General features: G+C 36.6%; 1 protein-coding gene across 6 annotated transcripts in view; it reads right to left on the reverse strand.

Annotated features, from left to right (window-relative positions):
- Positions 1–216: 216 nt before the first annotated feature.
- The window catches only part of TERF1 (telomeric repeat binding factor 1), a 31,188-nt gene continuing 7,098 nt past the window's right edge, over positions 217–24,306 (reverse strand). For 2 of the 6 annotated variants that reach the window (XM_060200229.1, XM_060200216.1), the window contains 8 exons: positions 19,822–19,908; positions 18,323–18,472; positions 17,304–17,416; positions 8,210–8,263; positions 7,113–7,166; positions 6,149–6,237; positions 3,736–3,842; positions 217–1,341 (listed from right to left, as the gene is read on the reverse strand). In XM_060200229.1, coding sequence (XP_060056212.1) covers positions 1,165–1,341; positions 3,736–3,842; positions 6,149–6,237; positions 7,113–7,166; positions 8,210–8,263; positions 17,304–17,416; positions 18,323–18,472; positions 19,822–19,908 — 831 coding nt within the window. In that variant the 3' untranslated portion in view covers positions 217–1,164. The remainder of the gene's footprint in view (positions 1,342–3,735; positions 3,843–6,148; positions 6,238–7,112; positions 7,167–8,209; positions 8,264–17,303; positions 17,417–18,322; positions 18,473–19,821; positions 19,909–24,306) is intronic. The other 4 variants (XM_060200246.1, XM_060200222.1, XM_060200256.1 and 1 more) reach the window with 2 other exon arrangements.

Consider the following 24,306-nt stretch of genomic DNA (forward strand, 5'->3'; position numbering starts at 1 on the left):
TGGTTAAAATAAAATAAAATAAAAAAATGAAAAATGATTATTTTTTCAGATGTGCAACATAGAAACCAACTTTATTTTGTGCATCTTTTCTCGAAAAAGGAGATGCTCTAGTTAAATGAGTATAACCCAAGAAAGAGGACCCAGGAAAAAAGGAATTTAATCAAGGAAAGAAAATTGGGACCATTATATGTATAAAACAAACAAAAGTAGACACAGTGAGAAAGCAATGTATAAAGCTTTAATGGGAAATTAAATACAGACTGATAAATATTACCATTTCATTTCATGTCCAAGTATTCAGTGTGACAAAATTTTTATTCCTTAAATAAAGTACATGTAACTTGAAATGCTGAAATTCCATTAGATGTTGACTAAATCCTTAAAGCATAAATACTGGTGGGAAGTCAAAATTATCTAGTAAAGGATCTCTTGACCTAATAATTATTATATCACAGATATCAAAGTGATATGGCCAGCACCAACATAAGCATTTACAGAATACTACTTAGGCTTAATGTTGATATGTAAAGGAAAATATCAGAAGCTGATATTTATGGCACGAGATTATATGACATTTTATTTAAAACATCTGTCAAAGAGTTTAAGAAAAGTCAAATGTGCCTACCAGAGACAAGAAACGATTCTTACTAGCAGGGCAAATTTTGTCCTATGTTGTATTATTTTTAAAGATGTTTCCTTTAGAAGAAGCTATTAAAGAAAAATTAACTCATATATCTTAATGCATAGGCATTACCATGCTATAAATAACTACCTTGGTAATATTTAAGATCACAAATCAAGTCATAACAGTTCATGTCAAAAACCACTGATTTTCACAGACTTCACTTTCTGTGCATATTGAAGTCAGCCTATAGACTAGGTCAACAGAAATACTTTCTTTTTTTCTCTCTTACCAGGTTTTCATTAGGATTTGGGGATATAGATGGGCTTTAAGAACACCACAGCAGGACATATTTACATTTTACCAAAGTAAAAAGATTCACAAGAAATACAATGGTGGCAGATAGCCTTACATTACACATCCTCTTGTTAACTGTTATGGAAAAATATTGTAATACTCTGAAAAAATTTCAGATACATCACCTTGCAAGTTACAGTGATCAAAATATTAACTGTCCTCTTATCAAGCTTTCATAAACATCTTCAGTCTTCACTGTCTGAGCAAATCAGCTTGAGTTTCTTCATAGTTCTCCATCTGTCTTTTAACATGACACTTGTTCGGTTGTTGAATTTATAATGTGACAGTATTTTAGACCAGTTTCCCTCTCCATATTTCCTGACACCAGATCGCAGATTCTTGTCTTCCTCCCAAAGCCAGACCTTTTTGATAAAAAGTAGAAGTTACTCACAATTGCAGACTGCTATCTTAAGATGTTTTTCTAAAAGTGGAGTTCATTATCCCTCCATGTCTCTAAACAGAACTTTTGAGTATTTAATACTTCATTAACTTAGTGAATCCTTTGTTCTGCTTTTGCTGGCTGAAATATACATATAAAAATTAAATATTCCCTATAGGTTTTTTTTTGCAAATTAAAACAGGCAATTTAATTTTGGTAAAATGACTAAAAATGTAAAAAAAAAAAATCTGTATCATACAGAGAAAATTACTGACACTTTGCATTTATTACAGGTGATCAGCTTATTATTTTTTTCTGCTGACATGCTGAAGGAACAACAAACCAGCTAAGTGATTACTATGTCTACACTGAGTAATTTCTCTGGCAGTCTTTTGTATTTTCTTTAAAAGATACAGTCATCCTCAGTCACAAACACAAAGACATAGGATTGGTTGTACAACAATGGGAATAAACCTAGTACTAATGAACTGTAAATTTTAAAAACTGTTCTAGTATAAAAATATTTTAAATGAGCAAAGGACTTATTACATAGACATTTATTTTAAAAAAGATAAATAGCTGCTAGACACATAAAAAGATGCTCATCATTACTAAACAATTAGGAAAGTGCAAACCTGATCTACATAGAAAACTAATTCACACCCATTAGGATGCCTATGACTAAAACAGTCCATCAGCTGGGTGGTGGTGCACACGTTGAGCTGTACATGCTACCACGTACAAGGACCCAGTTTCAAGCCCTTGGTTAGAGGGAAGCTTCAGCAACAAACAAATAAAAAATAAGCATACCTCAACAATCCTTTATAGAAGGAGTATCAATTCCTGAACTAGAGGAAAGTTAAAACTGTGTCATGTTGAACTAGACAACCATACTGTTGGTGTGCTGTGTTTCCCTCTCTGTCTGAAAAATCTGGCCTGGAGAGGTGAAGCTTTAGTAAGAAATCAACAATAACAACAATAACCCCCACAAAACCACAACAATGACAAAATTAAGAGACCCCTAGAGCCCTAGGTATGGAAGGAATACATCACTAGTGGAAATTGCAAAAGGTTTGTGAAAAAGCAAGCCACTCTGGCAAATAATCCCAGAAAGCCTGTGAAAATATAATTCTCCAGTGTTACGAAAACACTCCAAATCTCTGATCTGAAAGAGCAGGAGGCTCCCTTTGTTAGCATAATTACAAAAAGTAGAGGTGGTGGGGCTAAAAAAGGAATTACACAGATAAGTAGTCTTTGTAGTCAGAGCTGCTTTCTATGTTAACTGTTGGAGAAAGTCAAAATAAGTCTAAGTCACAGAAGATACCCGTAGTAGCCTAAGTGTGGCCCTTGCCCCAACACCTCAACATAACTGTCTGCACAAACCTTTAAGGAAAAAAAAAGTCATCTTAAATAAAAAACATGAAGGAAAAAAAGTACAGACCCACCTTCTAATTCCAATCATGACAAATAACAAGATTTAGTCACTACCAAGGGTTAACTTGAGGGCTTCACTCGGAAGTTTTGCTATGAACTGTAGCCCGCCTGACACCTGCATGAACTCACTTTTGTATTTATGCTGAGGCACAGCTAACCTGACAGAATATCAGCACACCACCATAAGTATGTCACCATGTTTGCACAGATTTAATTTAATAGGATGCAAAGGATGAAACCCATTATCCTAGGAAAACAGTAAGAAGTACAGCAATGGGACCAATAACTGCCCAGGTTAATTAGAAATGGAGAAACACAAGACAGGAAATAGAAAAATTCTATTCTAAAGCTGTAATCCCCTTTTCAAAGCTGTAAGTTCCCTGATGAGCGCCAGTTCCTATACTCCTGGCACAGCTGACTTTTCTCCCTGTCACTGCACCCTTAATCTCTGTCTCAGAGTGCTCCTTGTAATAAACTTTGCTTCCTTCACCACCTTTGATTCTGTGAATCCCTTCCCAAGACCTTGATACAGTACCACTGGCAATTCACCTGCTATATGCAAAAAGAAAGCCAGGTAAAATACAAAACAAGGGTTTCAGACACTGAGACGTGGCTGAGAACTGTAATGATGGAGAGAGGAAACAAATGAAGTGAGTCTTAAAATCGATTCAGCTTTACTTTTTGAATAGAAAAATCCTACAATACATGAATGGTGCTTTTTAAGCATAAAGACATTTTATTTCATTAGACCCCTGAAATATACTAATAAAATTATTTTCTTGGAACTCTGAATAGGAGGTTGGTTAATTAATCTAAAATGACAAAAAAAAGATGACAAATATTTTATGAGATTTTAGAGCTGTCCAAAAGTGTGATATAATCAAATATAATCAAAATCATTCTAATATCCACAAAGTATTATGTAAATATAAAAAACAAATACCTGTTTTTTTCTAGGACGATTTTTCTCAGGAGCCACTGGGTGAGAGTTTAAAGTACACATTCTTTTGCCTTCAATGGTTTTTGTTGCTCGTTTACTCCTTCTTTCACCTAAAAGTAGATATGCTGTCATCAAAGACTTTTCACATTTAAAAACAGACCTTAAGAGGCTGGCAAAAACTTTGAATTATATTTTACCTTTGAGTCTGGAATTGCAAGGTACAGTACAAAGTTCACTCTGAAAATCAGAGGGGGAATTTTTTTTTTAAATCAGAACACAACTTGGTTTATGTTGGTGTGAGTATTTCACCTGGGTCCTCTGGTGCCTCAGGCATGAAAGTCCATAGTACTGCCACTGTTGCTATCTCCCTGGCCCTAGAGTGTGTTTTAGATCTTATAGGTAGGATACATAATTTAATCTGTTTAAGAATTGTAAGCATATACAAACACATCGTATGAAAACATATGTAAAACAACTTAAGCAGAAACATAGTTCTCTTTATGATTTGTTGTTAGAATGCAATCTCAAATAAAAATTTCAACAGTGTTCTTAGTAGAACAAGGGAATTGTAGAATTATGTGTGAGAAGAGGCAGTCCATTGATGGGATTAACAGTTAATGCTATTTATATACTTTCCAATATCTGGGAGCTACTCTCTGCCCTAATCTAGCTTTCTAGTCCTATTTTCAACTCTTGACACCATCTTCCCAGACAATACTTTAACTACTTATTTTATTGATTTAATAATGATCGACAAGACTGTAGAATAAGAGGGGTACATAATTCCACATAATTCCCACCACCAGAGTTCCGCATCCCATCCCCTCCATTGGAAGCTTTACTCTTCTTTATCCCTCTAGGAGTATGGACCCAGGATCATTATGGGGTGCAGAAAGTGGAAGGTCTGGCTTCTATAGTTGCTTCCCCGCTGGACATGGGCACTGGCAGGTCAATCCATATTCCCAGCCCGTTTCTCTTTTCCTAGTGGTGCAGGGCCAGATAATACCTTTTAGTCCATACACATTAACTATCACATTAACTATCAGGCTCAAGCAAAGATTACTAAAGGCATGGGCCATATGAAACATACCCAAAATAGACTTCCTAGCTTCTTTCTACAATGAAGACCCCTAGTTTCATTTGCTCTACTCCTACCTTGGGTTCCTTTTTATTAAACATTTTGTCCTGTTTTATATCTTACCACCTTTCAGCCACCAAGTTGCAGACACTACCATGACTTCATCCTGACCTCCCTGGGTAGATAACCTCACCAATGCATCCCAGAACCTCACCTTTCCCACTAGGGAAAGACAGAAACAGGCTGGAGGCATGGATCAACCTGACTATATCTAAGTCCAGCAGGGAAGCAATTACAGAAGCCAGATTTTCCACCTTCTGTGCCCTACTGTTGGTCCATACACCCAGAGAGGGGTAAAGGATATGGAAGCTTTTAATGGATGGGATAGGATGCAGAACTCTGATGGTAGGAACTGTAGCCCTGTTATCTTACAATCTTGTTAATTACTATCAAATAACTAATAATATAAAAAAATAGGTAGTCCAATGATTTTCCCTAAAGTTTTGATGATTTAAAAAAATATATTTTACTTATTATGGACAGAGAGAAATTGAGAGGGAAGGGGAAGACAGAAAGAGAGAATGAGACCTGCAGTTCTGCTTACCTACTTAAAAAGCTTCTCTCCTGCAGGTGGGGGCCAGGGGCTTGATCCCAGATCATTGCACACTGTAATGTGTGCGCTCAACCTGCTGCGCCACCACCTGGCCCCATGAAACATGGTTTTTAGTCAGACAAGCACCTTACACAGACTGAAGGAACCAGAGTTTGACTACCATGTAACTACTTTCTATTGGGGAAGGGAACTACTTGTATGCTATGAACTATATCTTTCTGGAGTCATTTTGCTGTTTAAAATAGTCCCCAAGCAAATACTTAGGTGTTGTTCAGTTCCTAAGTGTAAGAAGGCTATATAAAAAAAAAAAATGTATGCAGAGCCTGAAAGGAACTGAATACTGTATTCCTCTAGGAGCAATGGATGAGTATTTACAGCAACTTTATAGAACACAACTATCATGAATAATAAGATGAGATTGGGCGTGTTCAGGGTGGTATGGCCATAGACCCATGAATAAGAAGAATCAACTGTTAATTCTGCTTTAGGTAACTATTTATGATTATTGAATAAAATATACCATCACAGCAAAAGTATTTTAAGTCAGAATAGCTAACTTAAAAAAAAAAATTCTCCCTCTAGCTGTGAAGTCATGGATATTTCATCTTTTTGTGCTTCATTTTCTGAAATGTGTATCTGTCTGCTGTGGTGGTGAGGTCAATGGTTGGATCACTTTCAAGGGTACATCAATTCTCTTCTAAAATTGTGAGAAGAGCACTACTTACTCTGACAAGTTATCACTGTTTCCTTTTTCTTATTAAGCTCTTCTAATTGGGCTCCATTCTTCAAACTAGACAAGAGTTTCCTGTGAGACCTGAATAAAACATGACAGATGCACTTGGTTCCACAGACTCGGAAGGCTATGGAAAAAGGTTAATACCTAGTTGAAGTGCTGTACTAGGACTTTCTGCCTGGTCTGCTTTCCTAACTGAACGTTCCACTGTCTTCTTTTTTTAAAGATATATTTATCTATTTATTTATGGGGGGGGGAGGTAGAGACCCAGAGCATTACTCTGGCACTTACAATGTAGGGGATGGAACTCAGGACCTCATGTCAGAGAATCCTACACCTTTATCCACTGTGTCACCTACCAGGTTGCTGTACCATCATAACCTTTATTTGGTCTTTCAGATTTTTGTCCAGCTGTCTCTATCCTATCATTTAGTATGCCTATTTAAACTACTCAGAAATACAGTCTTTTAGCATTCCAATAAGGCATGTTAAGGAAAAAAAAATCCTCAAACTATGAAATATTTACTTTTGTTCTCTCCTATAGCATATTTACCAAAAGGGAAAAAAAAAGCCAAGTTCCATTATACATAATGGCATATATTATTTGGTGATGTTTATAGCTTCCAAAAGGGTCTTTAAATTATGTAAGGCTGTTTTACAACTCTGCAATACTGGTATCATTTCAATTATAAGAACAAACCAAGATGAAGAAAAGTAGCTATGAAAACTCAGGCAATAATTTTATCATCACCTAAAATACATATTTACAAATTCTTTTTATCCCCATCAATGCTCTTTGCAACCCCTTCCCTCCTTCTCTCTAAAATTTTCTAATATTCCTTCTGAAATGACATCCTAAACTTTTCAGCTTTCTACCTCTTTGCCTTGTCTATAATCTAGCCTTTCTATGAGGGCATTATTTTTCTCCTTTGTGGTCTAAAGTAGGGATTGCTTACTCTTCTATCTTCCATAAACCACATGGTCGCGGAGACGGGTTTCCATATGTTTCACTGTGTGAAGAATGTCACATTCAGGGTCTTGTTTCCATTATGCTATCTCGACACCCCAGGATATCCTTTTCACAGAAAGCCAACCCTTGAGAATGTATGACACTGAAGTAAATTCATGATCTAGCATTCTAAGGGCTTGTCAACACTGAGAAATCTTCCTCTATACCCAAGCACTCCTGCTGTCATGAGTTATCTCACCGTTCTTTTAAGTAATTCATCTAACATCTCAGCTTTTTTATATTTATTTTTGTTTTCTTTTATTGCTGCCGGTTACCGCTGAGACTCAGAGTCTGCAGTAGGAAACCACTACTCCTGGTGGCCATTTTTTCCTTTAATGTGTGTGTTTAACCAGGTGGGTGCACCATCACCAGGTCCCTCTCAGCTTCTAAAGTCTCTATTTCCAATGACCATAACAAACCAGACATCATCTCTTTATCCAGTTTCATTCAGTACTTCTGCTGCTGAAAATGTAGTAAGTGTGATGCCACAGTATTGTAGATTAAATACAATTTTCAAGGAATCTCATAAAATAACAATTTGGGTGTCATCACAAATATAACTTCCATTCGTTCCCTACTCCACATTATACCCTTGTTCCTATAAGAGAATAAGAATTTAATAAAAATCTGCTTCAAGTTCAATATGTGCACTCCAATAGTGGCCTTGTAGAGACAATGTGAAATATAAAATAACCCAGGACCACAGAGGTTATTAGATTTGGAATTTCAAAACACCTCAGGGTCTTGAATATCTGTTGAGGTAAGTAGGACACTGAGATAATTCTTTATCTTTTAAGAGATTTATTTATTACTGAGAAGGAAAGAGAGAAAAGAGAAAGAAACAGAGCACCACTCCAGCACTTGTGATGGTAGGGATTGAACACAGGATCACATGCTTTATCCACTGCTCCACCTCCCAGGTTGTGAGATAATACTTTAAATCATACCATTTACATGGCAATTAACTATAAAGTATCTAAGTCTACATGGATAGATTTATTCAAAGATTTCAAAGACAGAGAAAAAAATGTCAATTTACTTCACCTCAATAAAGTAACCCCTGAGGATTCAGTTACTGCAGTCTGTTTGCCACTAACACTTTAAGAAAAGAAAAAACTGTTAAAAATGTGAATAAGAAAGTTTTCATGAGGACAGTACTTTCCACATAGTCACATCACATTTGATTTATAAGAACTATATATGTATATATATTTTAGCACATACTCTGACAATCTTATGATATAAATTGTCCATGATAACATAGCTAGCTAACTTTTGCTCAGCTATACTTAACAGAAACATTCAATAAAGCTTCTTCAAACATAACTTAAGCAAAGTTAATGTACAACTGAGATTTTATAATGTTACACTTTCAAACTCTTCCATGGACCTTTATTTCCATGAATTCAAGCTGTTTTCTGACGTCCCTACCAGTCTCCAAATGAATTTTTTAAACAATTTCTTTCCATTTATTGTAGTTAAAAATAGCTCCCACCAACATAACATGGGCATTTACACTTTCATGCCTTCACTGAAACTATTATTTCCAGAAATGCTATTTGTCTATTCTGTCAACTTTTCTATTTTTTTTCTCTGTCACCATTCTGGGCTAACTTTTTCAGGTAGAGGGACAGATAGATATATAGATAGGTAGGTAGATACATAGATAGGGTGGAGAAACAGCACAGTACTAAAGTTTCCTTCAATGTAGGCACACCCAGGTTCAAACCTGGGCTGGACATGGTAAAGGAGGCAAACTAATCCAGGTTTTTTGCTGGCCTAGTCATTCAAATTTTCAAGGTCCTGCTCATTACTCATACCTTTGTGAAACTATCCATCTCAAACCCATCAGCATTTAAGTCTACTTATAAGCCTGAACAACAAATTATGTTAAATCTACTGCTGAACATGTAATATTTGAAGAGGAGGGAGAAATTCTGTGTTCTAGAGATTCCAGAAGTATGTATGTGGGCAGGGAGGAATTAATACTGAGATGAGGTTGTTCATGAGAAGAAATTAGGGGGTTTATAAAAGGTTTCTCAAGTCAGGCCTAAATTCTGAGCTCATTTAGTAGAACAGAAAAATCAACATAAGTTACTAAGTTGGGAAATGATTAACCAGACTTGTTTTTATGGGGAACTAAGTCATGTATAGGATGGATCTAAGTAATAATGCAGGATATAAATGATATAAGTGGATTAGACATTTCTAAGATGGCATATATAATACTTAGAGAGGAACTATGCAGTAAAAGTAGAGACAGGGGGTAAAGAAATGAAAACAAAAGTTGGTTTTAAGCACATTCGAGTATGTATGTGTCTAGCAAAGTATAACACAGTGAATAGTGCCATAAGCCAAATATTTCAATAACTGTACTCAACAGCTGCAAGAACCAATGTGGTTTTTTATTTCATTTTAAAATAGCACTTATGAGACAGAGAGAGAGACAGAGAGATTGGGTCACAAAAAAAATGTACTGAATCATAGTTTCTAAACTTTGATTTCTGGAACAAAACAAAGTTGAGTCAGAGATAGAAATGAAATTTCAACTTTCTAAATGGGTCAGAGAAGAAAAAGAAAGCTAATGAGAAATAAGATTTAATAGACTTGGGGGGAGAAGGTGAGCCAATGGGGATCATGTTTTGACAAGTAGGGAAAAGGAGAGACTACAAACAGAACTCAGTCCTAAGGTGTGAGCGAAGATACGCTCATTTAAATGGAAACTAGTCTCTAATAAATAGAGGAAAATAAGAGGAAAAACCTGCGTGCAACACGCAAATCATGATCCCAATAAAAAACAGTAATATTACACCAACTGCAAAATAAATCTATCCAGGATTTGATTGTCTGGTCTTCAATTAGGGTGGAAGAACAGAGCAAAAGACAATGGAGTCAACAGAAAAGATAATAAACTTGGCTTCCAAAGTCAAGACAAATAGTAAAGATCAGTTATCTGAAAAATCACCCTTGAAAATTCATGAAGGAGAAATAAATTTGGAGACTGAACTCTTGTTTCTTGATATGCAGAACTCACACTGCCTATTTCCACAATTTTGGAACAAATCACTATTTCTTCAGCTAAGCGTCAGATGAACCAGTAAGCTCATCTTTTAAAAGTAGGAAACAACTTATAGTACAGTAGAACAGTCAGTTGTGAGGGTACACAGGATATCAGAAATAAGAGGCAGAAATTATTCAGGTTTCCAACCTCAACATTATTCCAGAGGACTTGTTTCTTGAGAATGGTGAATGAAATTATCCAGATAACACGGCACCACATTTCCCTCTTTTTTGTTTACCTTATACAAAAGAATTTACATAACTACAGAAGAATGATGGTTCTCTAAATATCCAAACGATAATCAGTAAGACAATATACCTACTATTCAGTTATTTTTATTAATAATGGCTCACCAGTGTCATTTTCATACAAAGACAGTGCTTTTAACAGTTAAAAGCTGGGCTGGCTAAACAGTTACTCGGATAGTCTGTCTGCTTTGCTATGTGTGCAGCCTAGATTAGATTCTGGTCCCCACAACTCGTCACCCCGTCTTTCAAAATGAGAAAGTTAGCCCAGAGCAGTGAAGACCCAGTGATAATAAATAAAAAAATAAAATAATAATAATAATAAAAAAACAGGGACTTTTGGAGGCGGGGCTACGGAGTAGCAACAGCTGTGTTTCTCTCCTCTCCTCTCACTGGTCAACTAGGAATACCAAAGGAGACCACCTGGGACCGCAACAAGACAGGACTAGAATGACTTCAGCATCCCACCAAATCACCTGTTAGTGCAAACACGTATGGCTTGTGGACAGAGAGGAGCCTAGGGAGAGATTAAGTGGCTGATAACAGTCCTGCAGTTTACCAGTTGAGACACCACCTCCAGTCTGTTTCCCTAGCAAAAAGATGTCTGAAGGGAGGTGAGGACTTCCCTAAAACTCATCACATGCAACTATGAGTCTCCATTGCTACTGCCATCAGAATCAGGAGCAGCAGGGGGGAGACCCTGTGCACTGACACCAGGGGACAGAGAACTAACAAGGAAACTCAGGAGAAGATCTAGACCTCAGTGGTCTAGCTGTGGGGCTGTGAAAGTCTCTTTACATAACCACTGTATTATCTCTGCCCCACCCTGCTTTATCTCTTAAGTCAGGACTCAGTAATTAAGCTAAGAAGCCTACTTATAATTTAAAAGCCTTCAGGCTCCCATAGCCTACATGGAAGAAAAAGAACAAGAGGCTTTTAAGCCACTGAGCTCCAACTCAGGGATTAAAATAATATTGAAACAACTGTCAATTTCCACAACTGTGAACCCTCTGCTTACCTTACTTAGACACAAGTCAATCCAGGCAAGAGTGATCAGTAATTTGAAAAGTACTGAGAGAGGGTCCTCATAACATACTATATAGAATGGTTAAACCAACAAGAAGAAATATTGGAGACATGAACCAGGGCAAGAGTCCAGCTAAAAGCCCCCCAAAGTTTGAGTACAAAATAATGAGGTCAACATCCAAACACTAGTTAAGGAAATAATCACAGAAGTGAGTAAAGAGTTTGAAAGAATTGTCATCAGAAATGCAGAAACAACAAATGAGACCCTGGAAGAAAACACTAATTACCTCAAGGTTATTAGAGAGCTGAAAGCTGAAATAGCTGAGCTAAGAACTCAACTAGCTGAACAAGCTAAAACAGTATCAGAACAAAGTAACAAAATAGATGAACTCCAGAAAACAGTAGAGGGAAGAGAGAATAGACTAAATGAGGCTGAAGACAGAATTAGCAAGATCGAGGACAAATTAGAGACAACTAAAAAAGAAGTAAGAGATATCAAAAAGAGATTAAGTGATACTGAAAACAACAATAGAGACCTATGGGATGACTTCAAAAGAAATAATATATGCATTATTGGCTTACCAGAGGAAGAAAGAGAGGGAGGGGAAGAAAGTATTCTTCAGAACATAACAGCTGAGAACTTCACTAGTCTAGACAACATAAAAGACATAAAGAAAGATTCAAGAAGCCCGGAGGGTCGCAAACAGAATTAACCCAGACTTAAAGACACCAAGACTCATCATATTTAAAATGGAAAGGAATAAGGATAAAGAAAGGATCCTGAAGGCTGCAAGAGATAAACAGTCACCTACAAAGGAGCACCCATAAGATTAGCAGCAGACTTCTCCACACAAACACTATAGGCCAGAAGAGAATGGCAAGTTATCTATTGAGTGCTCAATGAGAAAGGCTTTCAACCAAGACTACTGTATCCTGCTAGACTGTCATTCAGACTAGATAGAGGCATTAAAAAGCTTCTCAGACAAGCAACAGTTGAAAGAATCAACTATCACCAAGCCTGCCCTGAAAGAAGTTCTGAAAGGTCTCCTATAAACAGTCAAACCACCATAAATATGCCATATATCAGAACACTCTAAAAATCTACAAGGATGGTGTTGAAATATCTTCAATCTGTCTTCAATCTTTGATATCAATAAGTGCCAATGGCCTGAAGGAAGAAGGATCAGAAAATACAACCCAATATGCTGTCTACAGGAAACCCACCTAACTCAACAAGACAAACACAGACTCAAAGTGAAAGGATGGAAAAGTATCAAAAAAGCCAATGGCCCACAAAATAGGACAAGAACAGCTATTCTCATATCTGACAAGATAGACTTTAAAATAAATATAATTAAAAAAAGATAGGAATGGACACTACTTAATGCTCAGGGATCAAGAGGACTTAATTATTAACATATGAACCCAGTGAGAACCCATCTAAATACATCAAACATCTACTGAAAGAGCTATAGCAATATATTAACAGAAACACAGACATAGTAGGGGACTTCAACACCTCACTCTCTCCTCTTGACAGATCATTCAGGCATGAGTGAGCTAAAAGAGGAGATAGATAACTTAGACATGAGTGAGCTAAATGAGGAGATAGATAACCTAGAAGTATAGGACATTTTCAGAGTCATTCATCCCAAGAAACTGGAATACACATTCTACTCAAGTCCACATGGGTCATTCTCAAGGATAGACAATATGTTAGGCCACAAAGATAGCACCAGCAAATTCAAGAGCATTGAAATTATCCCAAGCATCTTCTCAGACCACAGTGGAATAAAACTAACACTTAAAAATCAACAAAAGATTAGTAATAGTCCCAAAATGTGGAAGCTCAACAGTACACTACTCAACAACTACTGGGTCTAAGAGGAAATAAAGGAAGAAATCAAAATGTTTTGAGAGTTCAATGAAAATGAAGGCACAAGCTATCAAAATATTTGGGACAGAGCTAAGGGAGTACTGAGAGGGAAGTATATAGCCATACAAGCACACATTAGGAAACAAGAAAAAGCACAAATAAACAGCCTTATTGCACATCTTAAAGACCTAGAAGGACAAAGGAACCCTAAAGCAACCAGAAGGACAGAAATAACTAAAGGTAGGGCAGAAATAAATAACATTGACAATAAGAAAGGTAAACGAAAGATCAATGAAAGTAAATGTAGATTCTTCAAAAGAGTGAACCAAATTGGCAAACCTTTAGATAGACTCACAAAACAAAAAAGGGAGAAGACCCAAATAAATCAGATCATAAATGAAAGAGGAAACATCACAACAGACATTGCAGAAATTCAACATATCATGACAGACTTCTATGAACAACTATATACCATCAAGATAGAGAACCTGGAAGAAATGGATGATTTCCTAGATACCTACGAATTTCCAAAACTAAATAAAGAGAAACTAGATAATATGAGCAGGCCTATCACAGCCAACAAAACTGAAATAGTTATCAACAACCTTTCCAAGAATAAAAGCCCTGGACCAGATGGTTTTACAAATGAATTCTATAAAACCTTCAAAGAAGAACAAATACCTCTACTTTTAAAAGTCTTCCAGAAGACTGAAGACACCAGAATACTCCCTTCCAGCTTCTATAAAGCCAACATTACTCTGATACCAAAAACAGACAGGGACACAACTGAAAAAAAAAAACCTACTGACCAATATCTCTGATGAATATAGATACTATAATATTGAACAAATTCCAGCCAACCGGATACAGCAGTATATTAAAAAGTCTGTTCATCATGACCAAGTGGGGTTTATCCCAGGGATGCAAGGTTGGTTTAACATACATAAATCAATCAACGTGATCCACCATATCAACAAAAGCAACACCAAAAGCCACATGGTCATATCAATAGATGCAGAGAAAGCCTTTGACAAAATCCAAACATGATCAAAACACTACAAAAAATGGAAATAGATGGAAAATTCCTGAAGATAGTGGAGTCTATATATAGCAAGCAAACCTAAAGCCAACATCATACTCAATGGTGAAAAACTGGAAGCATTGCTCCTCAGATCAGGTACTAGACAATGCTGCCCACCATCACCATTACTATCCAACACAGTGTTGGAAATTCTTGCCATAGCAATCAGGCAGGAACAAGGAATTAAAGGAATTAATTAACAAGGCATACAGATTGACTGGAAGAGAAGAAGTCCAACTCTCCCTACTTACAGATGACATGATAATATACATAGGAAATCCAGCAAGAAGCTTTTGGAAATCATCACACAATACAGTAAGGTGTCAGGCTACAAAATTAACATTCAAAAGTCAGTGGCCCCATAACCTAGATATACACCAGTTTCTGTGAGAGAGAGCTTATGTGCACACGTATCCATAAACTACTGCAAAATATATACCTGAAAGCAGGACTACACTAGAGTTTGCAGTGAGTACCTCCCTAACACTTCCTCTCCACTATTCCAAGCTTGGGATCCATGATTGCTCAACAAATTGTTTGGCTTCATATGTTAACTCTCTTTTCAATCACCAGGTTCCAGATGCCACCAGGATGCTGGCTAGGCTTCCCTGGATTGAAGACCCCACCAATGTGTCCTGGAGCTCTGCTTACCCAGAGACACACCCTACTAGGGAAAGAGAGAGGCAGACTGGGGGTATGGACCGACCAGTCAACGCCCATGTTCAGCGGGGAAGCAATTACAGAAGCCAGACCTTCTACCTTCTGCAACCCTCAATGACCCTGGGTCCATGCTCCCAGAGGGATAGAGAATGGGAAAGCTACCATGGGAGGGGGTGGGTTATGGGGATTGGGTGTTGGGAATTGTGTGGAGTTGTACCCCTCCTACCTTATGCTTTTGTTCACTAATCCTTTCTTAAATAAAAAAATTAAAAAAAAAAAAAAGAAAAAAAAAAGTCAGTGGCATTCCTCTATGCAAACACTAAGGTAGAAGAAGTTGAAACCCAGAAGTCAATTCCTTTGACTATAGCAACAAAAACAATAAAATATCTAGGAATAAACCTAACCAAAGAAGTGAAAGACCTGTATACAGAACATTATGAGTCACTACTCAAGGAAACTGAAAAAGACACAAACAAGTGGGAAGATATTTCATGTTCATGGGTTGGAAGAATTAACATCATCAAAATGAATATACTACCCAGAGCCACATACAAATTTAATGGTATCCCCATCAAGATCCCAACCCCATTTTTTAGGAGACTAGAACAAATGCTACAAATGTTTATCTGGAACCAGAAAGACCTAGAATTGCCAAAACAATCTTGAGAAAAAAGAACAGAACTGGAGGTATCATACTCCCAGATCTCAGACTGTATTACAGAGCCATTGTTATCAAAACTGCTTGGTAATGGAACGTGAATAGACATACTGACCAGTGGAATAGAATTGAGAGCCCAGAAGTAAGCCCCCACATCTATGGACATCTAATCTTTGACAAAGGTGCCCAGACCATTAAATGGGGAAAGCAGAGACTCTTCAACAAATGGTGTTGGAAACAATGGGTTGAAACATGCAGAAGAATGAAACTGAACCACTATATTTCACCAAACACAAAAGTAAATTCCAAGTGGATCAAGGACTTGGATGTTAGATTAGAAACTATCAGATACTTAGAGGAAAATATTGGCAGAATTCTTTTCTGCATAAATTTTAAAGACATCTTCAAAGAAACAAATCCAATTACAAAGAAGACTAAGGCAAGCATAAACCCGTGGGACTCCATCAAATTAAAAAGCTTCTGCACAGCAAAAGAAACCACTACCCAAACCAAGAGACCCCTCACAGAATTGGAGAAGATCTTTACATGCTATACATCAGACAAGAGGCTAATAACCAAAATAAATAAAGAGCTTCCCAAAGTCAACAAGAAAACAAGTAACCCCATCCAAAAATGGGGAGAGGACATGGACAGAATACTCACCACAGAAGAGATCCAAAAGGCCGAGAAACACATGAAAAAATGTTCCAAGTCTTTGATTGTCAGAGAAATGCAAATAAAGAGAACAATGAGATACCATTTTACTCCAGTGAGAATGCCATACATCAGAAAAGGTAACAGCAGCAAATGCAGGAGAGATTGTGGGATCAAAGGAACCTTCCTACACTGCTGGAGGGAATGGAAATTGGTCCAGCATCTGTGGAGAACAGTCTGGAGAACTCTCAGAAGGCTAGAAATGGACCTACCCCATGATCCTGCAATTCTTCTCCTGGGGATATATCCTAAGGATCCCAACACACCCAACCAAAAAGATTTGTGTGCACCTATGTTCTTAGCAGCACAATTTGTAATAGCCAAAACCTAGAAGCAACCCATGGGTCCAACAATGAGTGGCTGAGCAAGTTGTGATATATATATATGTGTGTGTGTGTGTGTGTGTGTGTGTATACACACACACACACACACACACACACTGGAATGGTGACTTCACCGTTTTCAGCTGATTTTTGATGGACCTTGAAAAATTCATGTTAAGTGAAATAAGTTAGTAGCAGGATGAATATGAGATGATCTCACTCTCTGGCAGAAGTTGAAAAACAAGATCAGAAGAGAAAACACAAGTAGAACCTAAACTGGAATTGGCATATTGTACCAAAGTAAGAGACTGGGGGTGGGGGTGGGGGTGAGAATACAGGTCCAAAAAGGATGACAGAGGACTAGTGGCAGTTATATTGTTATATGGAAAACTCAGAAATGTTATGTATCTACAACTATTGTATTTACTATTGAATGTAAAACAATTCCCCAATAAAGAAATTTAAAAAAAAGCTTTTTGAATGAATTTACAAACCTTTTTTGCATATCCACACTAGATTCAGTTTCCATTTCAATACTATTACCATTAGTTTGATCTTGAGAAGGAGATGCTCTTGTTCTTCTACTTTCCACTACCTTTACTGCTGCCTTCATTAAAAAAAAAAAAAAAAAAAAAAAGTGGAGAGTAACATAGTAAGTCACTTAAACAAACAATATTAAATCATCGAATTCTTTAATAGTTACTGTCTACACTGTATGTGTTCACAGATTTTAATCAAGAGTACTGTACTATTGTTTTTACCAGTAACCAGCTACTACTTTATGTACCTGCTTGGTTTATCAATAGTATCGAGGTCTTTCCTTGTCAATAGATATCCACAATGTTCTTTAAGCAACTTTAAGGTAAAGTATTAGTTTAACGGAAACAAAATTACTTCAAATTAATTAAGATGTTCCACAATACTGTTATTTAATCAAAACTGAGGTCAAAATACCATAAATATTTATTTTAACTTAATTCTTCATTTTTAGTTTCCCCTTTAACTTTCTTCTTTTGTTTTTCAAAATTAACTGAAAGTTTCAGATGAGATATAAAAGAAAAGAAGTCAGAAGACCACGCGGAAGCATGCAGCACCAGGGATCAAACTCCAAGCCTCAGGTATGCATGTCCAATAGTCTACCAGCTGAGCTGTCTCCCCAGATGTCACTAAACTTTCTATTTTGAAAATATGTCAAGTCTTATTTAGAAAATTGCAAAAACATTTATGATAACTAGCAAACCCAATACATTCACTAGTTATTTACATTTTCCCACATTCTTCTACAAAGTCATATAGAAAAGTTCTGACCAGTTTTTTTTTAAAAATCTAAAATTTATTTTATTTTAGTGAGAGAAAGAGATAGAAGCAAACAAACTAACAAACAAAATCTGACCACTGCTCAGTTTGGTCTTTTAATTGTCCTGACTAGCTTTTAAGGACTTCTATTTCATGTATTTTTTTAATAAAGCAATTGTACTGAAGTCTACTGTTCGAGTCTCTGAAATATGAATACCTTCATTAGAAAGGTTGATGATTTTTCATTTAGCACACAATTCACATAACTCTTAATTTTCTCCATCATGTGGTTGTAGCTGAAGTGTTGAAAAATGGAATGAAATGTATTTTTCTGTGAGATTATTGTAAGAAGCTTTCCTTTTAAAGACTAAAGGAAACAAGAAAAATGTATTTTAATGTCATTAATTACAAATAAGATGCAAGAAATTCTAAATTATCGAACTGAAAAGTATAAGTTCTAGGAGATACAATTAAGAAATTTAAAAAACTGAAAAATGAGAAATGTTACACATGTATAAACAACTGTATTTTACTGTTGACTGTAAACAATCCCAAGAAATTTTTTAAAAATTTTAAAAACTGCTTTAAATAGTCTTAAAAAAAAAAGTTTTACACATAAACGATAAAAAATTACAGTTCTGACCTTAACATACTTCCCCCTCCATAAAAGTCATAATGATCATTTAAGAAAAATCTAGAAGAATAAACAAGTTATAATGTTCTCTTCCAAACCTCAACTACCTAATATGATGACAACTTGTCATATCTGGTTACTGACTTCTTGAAATGTGTAAGACCTGAATTTAGATAAATGTTTAAAATACACACCATCAGACATTTTAGATATCAAAGATTTAGTACTAAAGAGGATGTGCAAGTCTCACTAGCATCTTAAATGTTAGCTATGTTTAATTAATTAAAATGTTACTAAAAATAGTTCTTGATGCTTTGCCATGGTGTGACCTCCACTGCACCAGAGGAAGCTTTAATGCTAAGGTTTAAGTTTATTCCTCAGCACCATATTGGTTTCATTTGTCTGACTTTATGTGGCTAAAAAAGTCAGAATCACTTGTGACTTGCATTCTATTTCTATTGGACAATACTGTTGAGATAAAACATTTACTTTTTTCCTCCAATTTCTTTTTTCCCTTCATGGTTATTCCTGGGGCTCATTGCCAACACTGCTACTGGAGGCCTTTTTTTCCCATTTTATTCGATAGGACAGAAAGAAAGTGAGAGGGGAGGGGAAGACAGAGGGAGAAAGACACCTGCATAGCTGATTTACTGCTTGTGAAGTGACCCCCCCTGCAAGTGGGGATCAGGGGCTTGAACTGGGATCCTTACATTTCGTACTATGTATGCTTAAGCTGCTGTGCCACTGCCTGGCCACTCTCCCCCAATTTTTAAATAATTTTTTAAAATTATATGATTTTTTAAAAAATCTGGTGCTAGAAACCAAACACTTATGGCTCCATCTCACACCGTGTGCTCTACCACACATCTGTCTCCCTAGCCCACCTATACCTTTTTAATGAATGAGACAGATACAAAAAGTGAACACACAAAGTACTGTTCCACTATCCATGAAGTTCTGACACATTTAGTTTTTGGTTTTACAGTTTTGGTGATCAAACCCAGGGCCTCATTCTTGATGCAAGAGATACCTTATCCCTGAGTCACCTACTGAGCTCCCCAAGTTATAGGACTTTAATTTACCGTGTGAGAATTTGGGTCATCAAATATTCTTTCAAAGACTTCCTTTGCTTCCTTAAAATTGCCATTTTCCATACAAACAGCTATAGCCTAAAAAGGAAGAAGATAATATATAAACTTAGATTGCTTTCTAGAATATCTACTTGCTGTTTAATATTAGAACAGGTCAGTATATGTCTAAACTATTTCATTAAAGATTTTAGAGTTAAATAATACTATATAATATTTTTTCAAAGATGAAAACTGATTTGAAAAGACTACTTTCTTTAGCCATATGCATATTATAAAATACCAACCATTCTAATTTAGGCCAAATTAAAAAAAAAACAAATTCAAACATCAGCTAGGAAATTATGATCATTTAGGACCCACTTAAACATTAATTTTGAGCAAAAAGGATATGAAAGAGGATAAAGATACTATCTGTGACTGATTATTAAGATGTATACAATTTGGTACCTAGAACTCTGGAAAATCTCTAACAGAAACCAGTATTTAAACGCATCTAGGAAGTCGTGGTCCAGGAGGTGGTGCAGTGGGTAAAGTATTGGGTTCTCAAGCATGAGGTCTGGAGTTTGATCCCTGGCAGCACATGTACCAGAGTGATGTCTGGTTCTTTCTCTGCTCCTATCTTTCTCATCAATCAATAATTAAAATATTTAAAAAAATGAAAAAAAAACATCTAGGAAGACATCTTCAAATAGTCATTTTACATAGTGAACTTTTCATATTTTAGTTTGTAAAATTCAGCATCACCATTATCATTTGGGTAGCTATGTAAACTTGGACAAGCTACTTACTTAACCTTCTAGTTAAAACTATCTTAGTTCTCTTGTATGTAAAATGGTAGAAATAACTGTACCTTATTTTATAGGGTTATTATAAAGATTAAAGAACATATATATATATATATATGTATATACAATTCATATAAATATATACCTAAGAGTTTTTTTTAAAAACTGTTTTTGTCTTGCAATTCTTTGCTTGGACATCTATTCGTTTCTTCCTCCCCTTTCATGCTTTAAAGTTGTTCTATGGCTTGTGTTTCTTGGGTCTTTTTACTGTGTACTGCTTTATTGAGAATTAAATATTCTTTTGTTTCTTTCTCTGTAGTGCTCTCTTTGCAAGGCAGGTCTGGTATGGCAAGCTCCTTTATTTTTTGTATGTTTGGTACTGTTTTGATTGTTCCATCGTATTTGAATGATAATCTTGCAAAGTAAAGTTATGTGTGGCCAGTAGTTGTTGTCTTTTAAAATCTTGAATAAATCTCTTCACTCTCTTTTGGTCTCCATGGTTTCTGCAGAAAAGTCTGGTGCAAGTATGACTATATTGCCTTTATAAGTCACTTTCTTCCTTTTCCTAGCAGCTTGTAAAATTGTCTGTCTGATTTCAAATAAGTTCAATGATGTGTTTTGGTGTATTGTTAAGAATTCAGGGACTCTGTTTCCTGAACAACTACATCCTGACCATATCCCAGATTTGGAATTTTTTTTTCTTTCCTTGAATATAGCTTCTGTTCCCTTCTTTTTCTCCTCTCTTTTTGAGACCCCAATAATTCTGATATTGGGCTGGGGAGCAAGCATAATGGTTATGCAAATCACTTTTCATGCCTGAGACTCTTGACTCATAAGCCAGAGCTGAGCAGTCCTGTCTCTCCTTTCACTCTCTATAATTCTCTCATTAAAATAAAAAACTTTATTCTGATATTTACTTTTCTGATGGCGCCTTCAATCTCTTTAAGAGTTGCCTTATTTTTTCTAAGACTTTTTTCTCTTAATTTGAAGTCAAGAGTGTGGTCATTTTTGTCTTGATCTCTCTTTTACACAGGAAAGTCTATTTCTGTGATTTGCTATTTGAGATAGGGATGCATTCCAAGTGTCCTTCACGCCCACTAACTGTTTTTAGGCTTTCATTTCCTATCAAGTAATTCTTTTGAAGTCATGGATTTCTTTCTTAATCACATTATCCCATATTAAATTGAGAGCTTTGCATTTCTTTAAGTTTCCTGACAATGTAGTTCCTGCATTCTCTTTCTGACAGCTCCACTGAATATGCATTATCAGGTGTCTGACCCTCATTTTTGCTGTCCACAACCAGAGCCTTTCTAATTTCACCCATCTGTTTTGGTCTCTGTTGCTGGCCAGCAGGTGGCACTGGGTTCTGCTTTGTATGTGAGTTGCAAAAGGGAAGAGTTTTGAAAAAAAAAAATGTTTTTTTTTAAAAAAGAGGAGGTAGTATTATAGTACCTGATGTTCCTTAAACAGAGCCCTGATGGGGGACAGGGAGAGGGAAAATATCCTAGATCTCCTTATCTTTCCAGATCCCAGAAAATGAGAACTTTCCTGTGAACTCATTTTTTCCCTGTCTGCAGGGCAGTCTGATCCTTCACCAAGTTCTCCATGGCAGCTGGGACAACATAAGAGTCAGACTGACTTCCATGTTGCCACAAGATTCCAATTTTGTTTCCTGGCTACCCCAGATGGCCCCTTGGGGTCCACTCAAAAGCTTGTGGCTCCTACAGATTTTAACAGTAGTCCCAAGCAACTTTTCTTTTTCTTTTTTTTTTAACCAGAGTACAGTTTAACTCTGGCTTCTGGTGGTGCAGGGGATTGAACCTGGAACTTTGGAGCCTCAGGTGTAAGAGTCTCTTTGCATAACCATTAAGCTATCTACCAACAACCCCAAGCAACTTTTCTTAAGCTGCTCAGTTCCTGGGTGGTTTATGTGGATCTGTTAAAAAAGGAACTACAAATATGGAGCATGCTGGTTGCTGTGCTTCTGCTTCCTACACCTTGCTATCCATGTGTAATCACCAACTTTGAGACAGCAATATTCCTTTCATCAGAAAACCCAGCTGTTAGTTGATGAAATTTGCTGAAATGTCATTTTTTTAATTGAAGAAAGGTTTTAATTATGAAAATCTTTGTCTATTAGCAAATATTTCTCCTGTCACTATCTCTGATTGGCTCCTAAGTCTTCTCATTCTTTTTTTATTTTTTATTTTAATGTATTTATAAAATGGAAACACTGACAAGACCATAGGATAAGAGGGGTACAATTCCCACCACCAGAGCTCTGTATCCTATCCCCTCCCCTGAAAGCTTTCCTATTCTTTAACCCAATGGGAGTATGGACCCAGGGTCATTATGGGGTGCAGAAGGTGGAAGGTCTGGCTTCTGTAATTGCTTCCCTGCTGAACATGGGTGTTGACAGGTTAATCCATACTCCCAGCCTGCCACTCTCTTTCCCTAGTGGGGTGGGGCTCTGGGGAAGCAGAGCTCCAGGACACATTGGTGGGGTCATCTGTCCAGGGAAGTCCAGTTGGCATCATGGTAGCATCTGGAACCTGGTGGCACAGGCAAGACCGAGGGCCTGATTTGTCCTCTCATTCTTTAACAGGATAAACTAATTTTTTTTTCCTACATTGCTAAAATTTTACATTCTCTGTTCTTAGCTATGACTACAGAATGTGAGCTCCGATCTACATGGATGCAGAGGTTACACAGGCTCCTATGCTGAATATGGACCCCAGATCAAATTGATGGGGTTTACAGTTAATAATATTTATGTATTTTTCCCATATTTGGGAGCTGCTTTTTTCCCTGATCCAGCTTTCTAGCCCTGTTTCCAATTCTAACTCCATCTCCCCAGACAATACCTGTAGCCTATCTGCATGTTAGCTATTGGGCTCAGGCAAAATTTACTAAAGTCATGGGCCCCTTGGAATATACCTAAAACAGACCTACTAGCCTTTTCCAAAATGGGGACCCCAAATCTCATCTGCTATAATCTTGCCTTTAGATTCCTGATTATTAAACAATTTTTTCTGCTTTCTATCAAGACTTTTTTCAGCAACCAAGTTGCTGATGCTACCATGACACCAACCTGACTTCACTGTACCCTGGAACTCCACCTCTCCAGAGCCCTGCCCCTCTAGAGAAAGAGAGAGGCAGGCTGGGAGTGTGGATTGACCTGCCAACACCCATGGCCAGGGGATAAGCAATTACAGAAGCCAGACTTCCCACCTTCTGCACCCCAGGATGATCCTGAGTCCATACTCTCAGAGGGGTAAAGAATAGGAAAGTTTCCAATGGACACGATGGGATGTGGAACTCTGGTGAACTGTACCCCTCTTATCCTATGGTCTTGTTGATTATTATCAAAACAAACAAACAAAAAAACCCTACATTCTCTTGATTACAAAAATCCATTAATTCCCTATTAATGATTTTATTTTGCCTTTATTTATAATTTTAAATACAAATTGGCAGAACAGAAACCATTATGTTCTTTATAGTTACTTAGTGATATGACCTTTAAATAAATAGATATGGTGTATTTTCTAAAGTAGAGGCAACAGGCATTTAGGTAGCAAAGACTAAAGTCCAAGCCCTTTGTACTTACAACAAAATTTATATACTAAAAGTCAACATTTTTTTTTTTTTTTTGGTAAAAGATTTACTATTTTTGAGAAAGAGAGAGAAG

Source organism: Erinaceus europaeus, chromosome 1 (assembly GCF_950295315.1).
Source record: "Erinaceus europaeus chromosome 1, mEriEur2.1, whole genome shotgun sequence".
Classification (NCBI taxonomy): Eukaryota; Metazoa; Chordata; class Mammalia; order Eulipotyphla; family Erinaceidae; genus Erinaceus; species Erinaceus europaeus.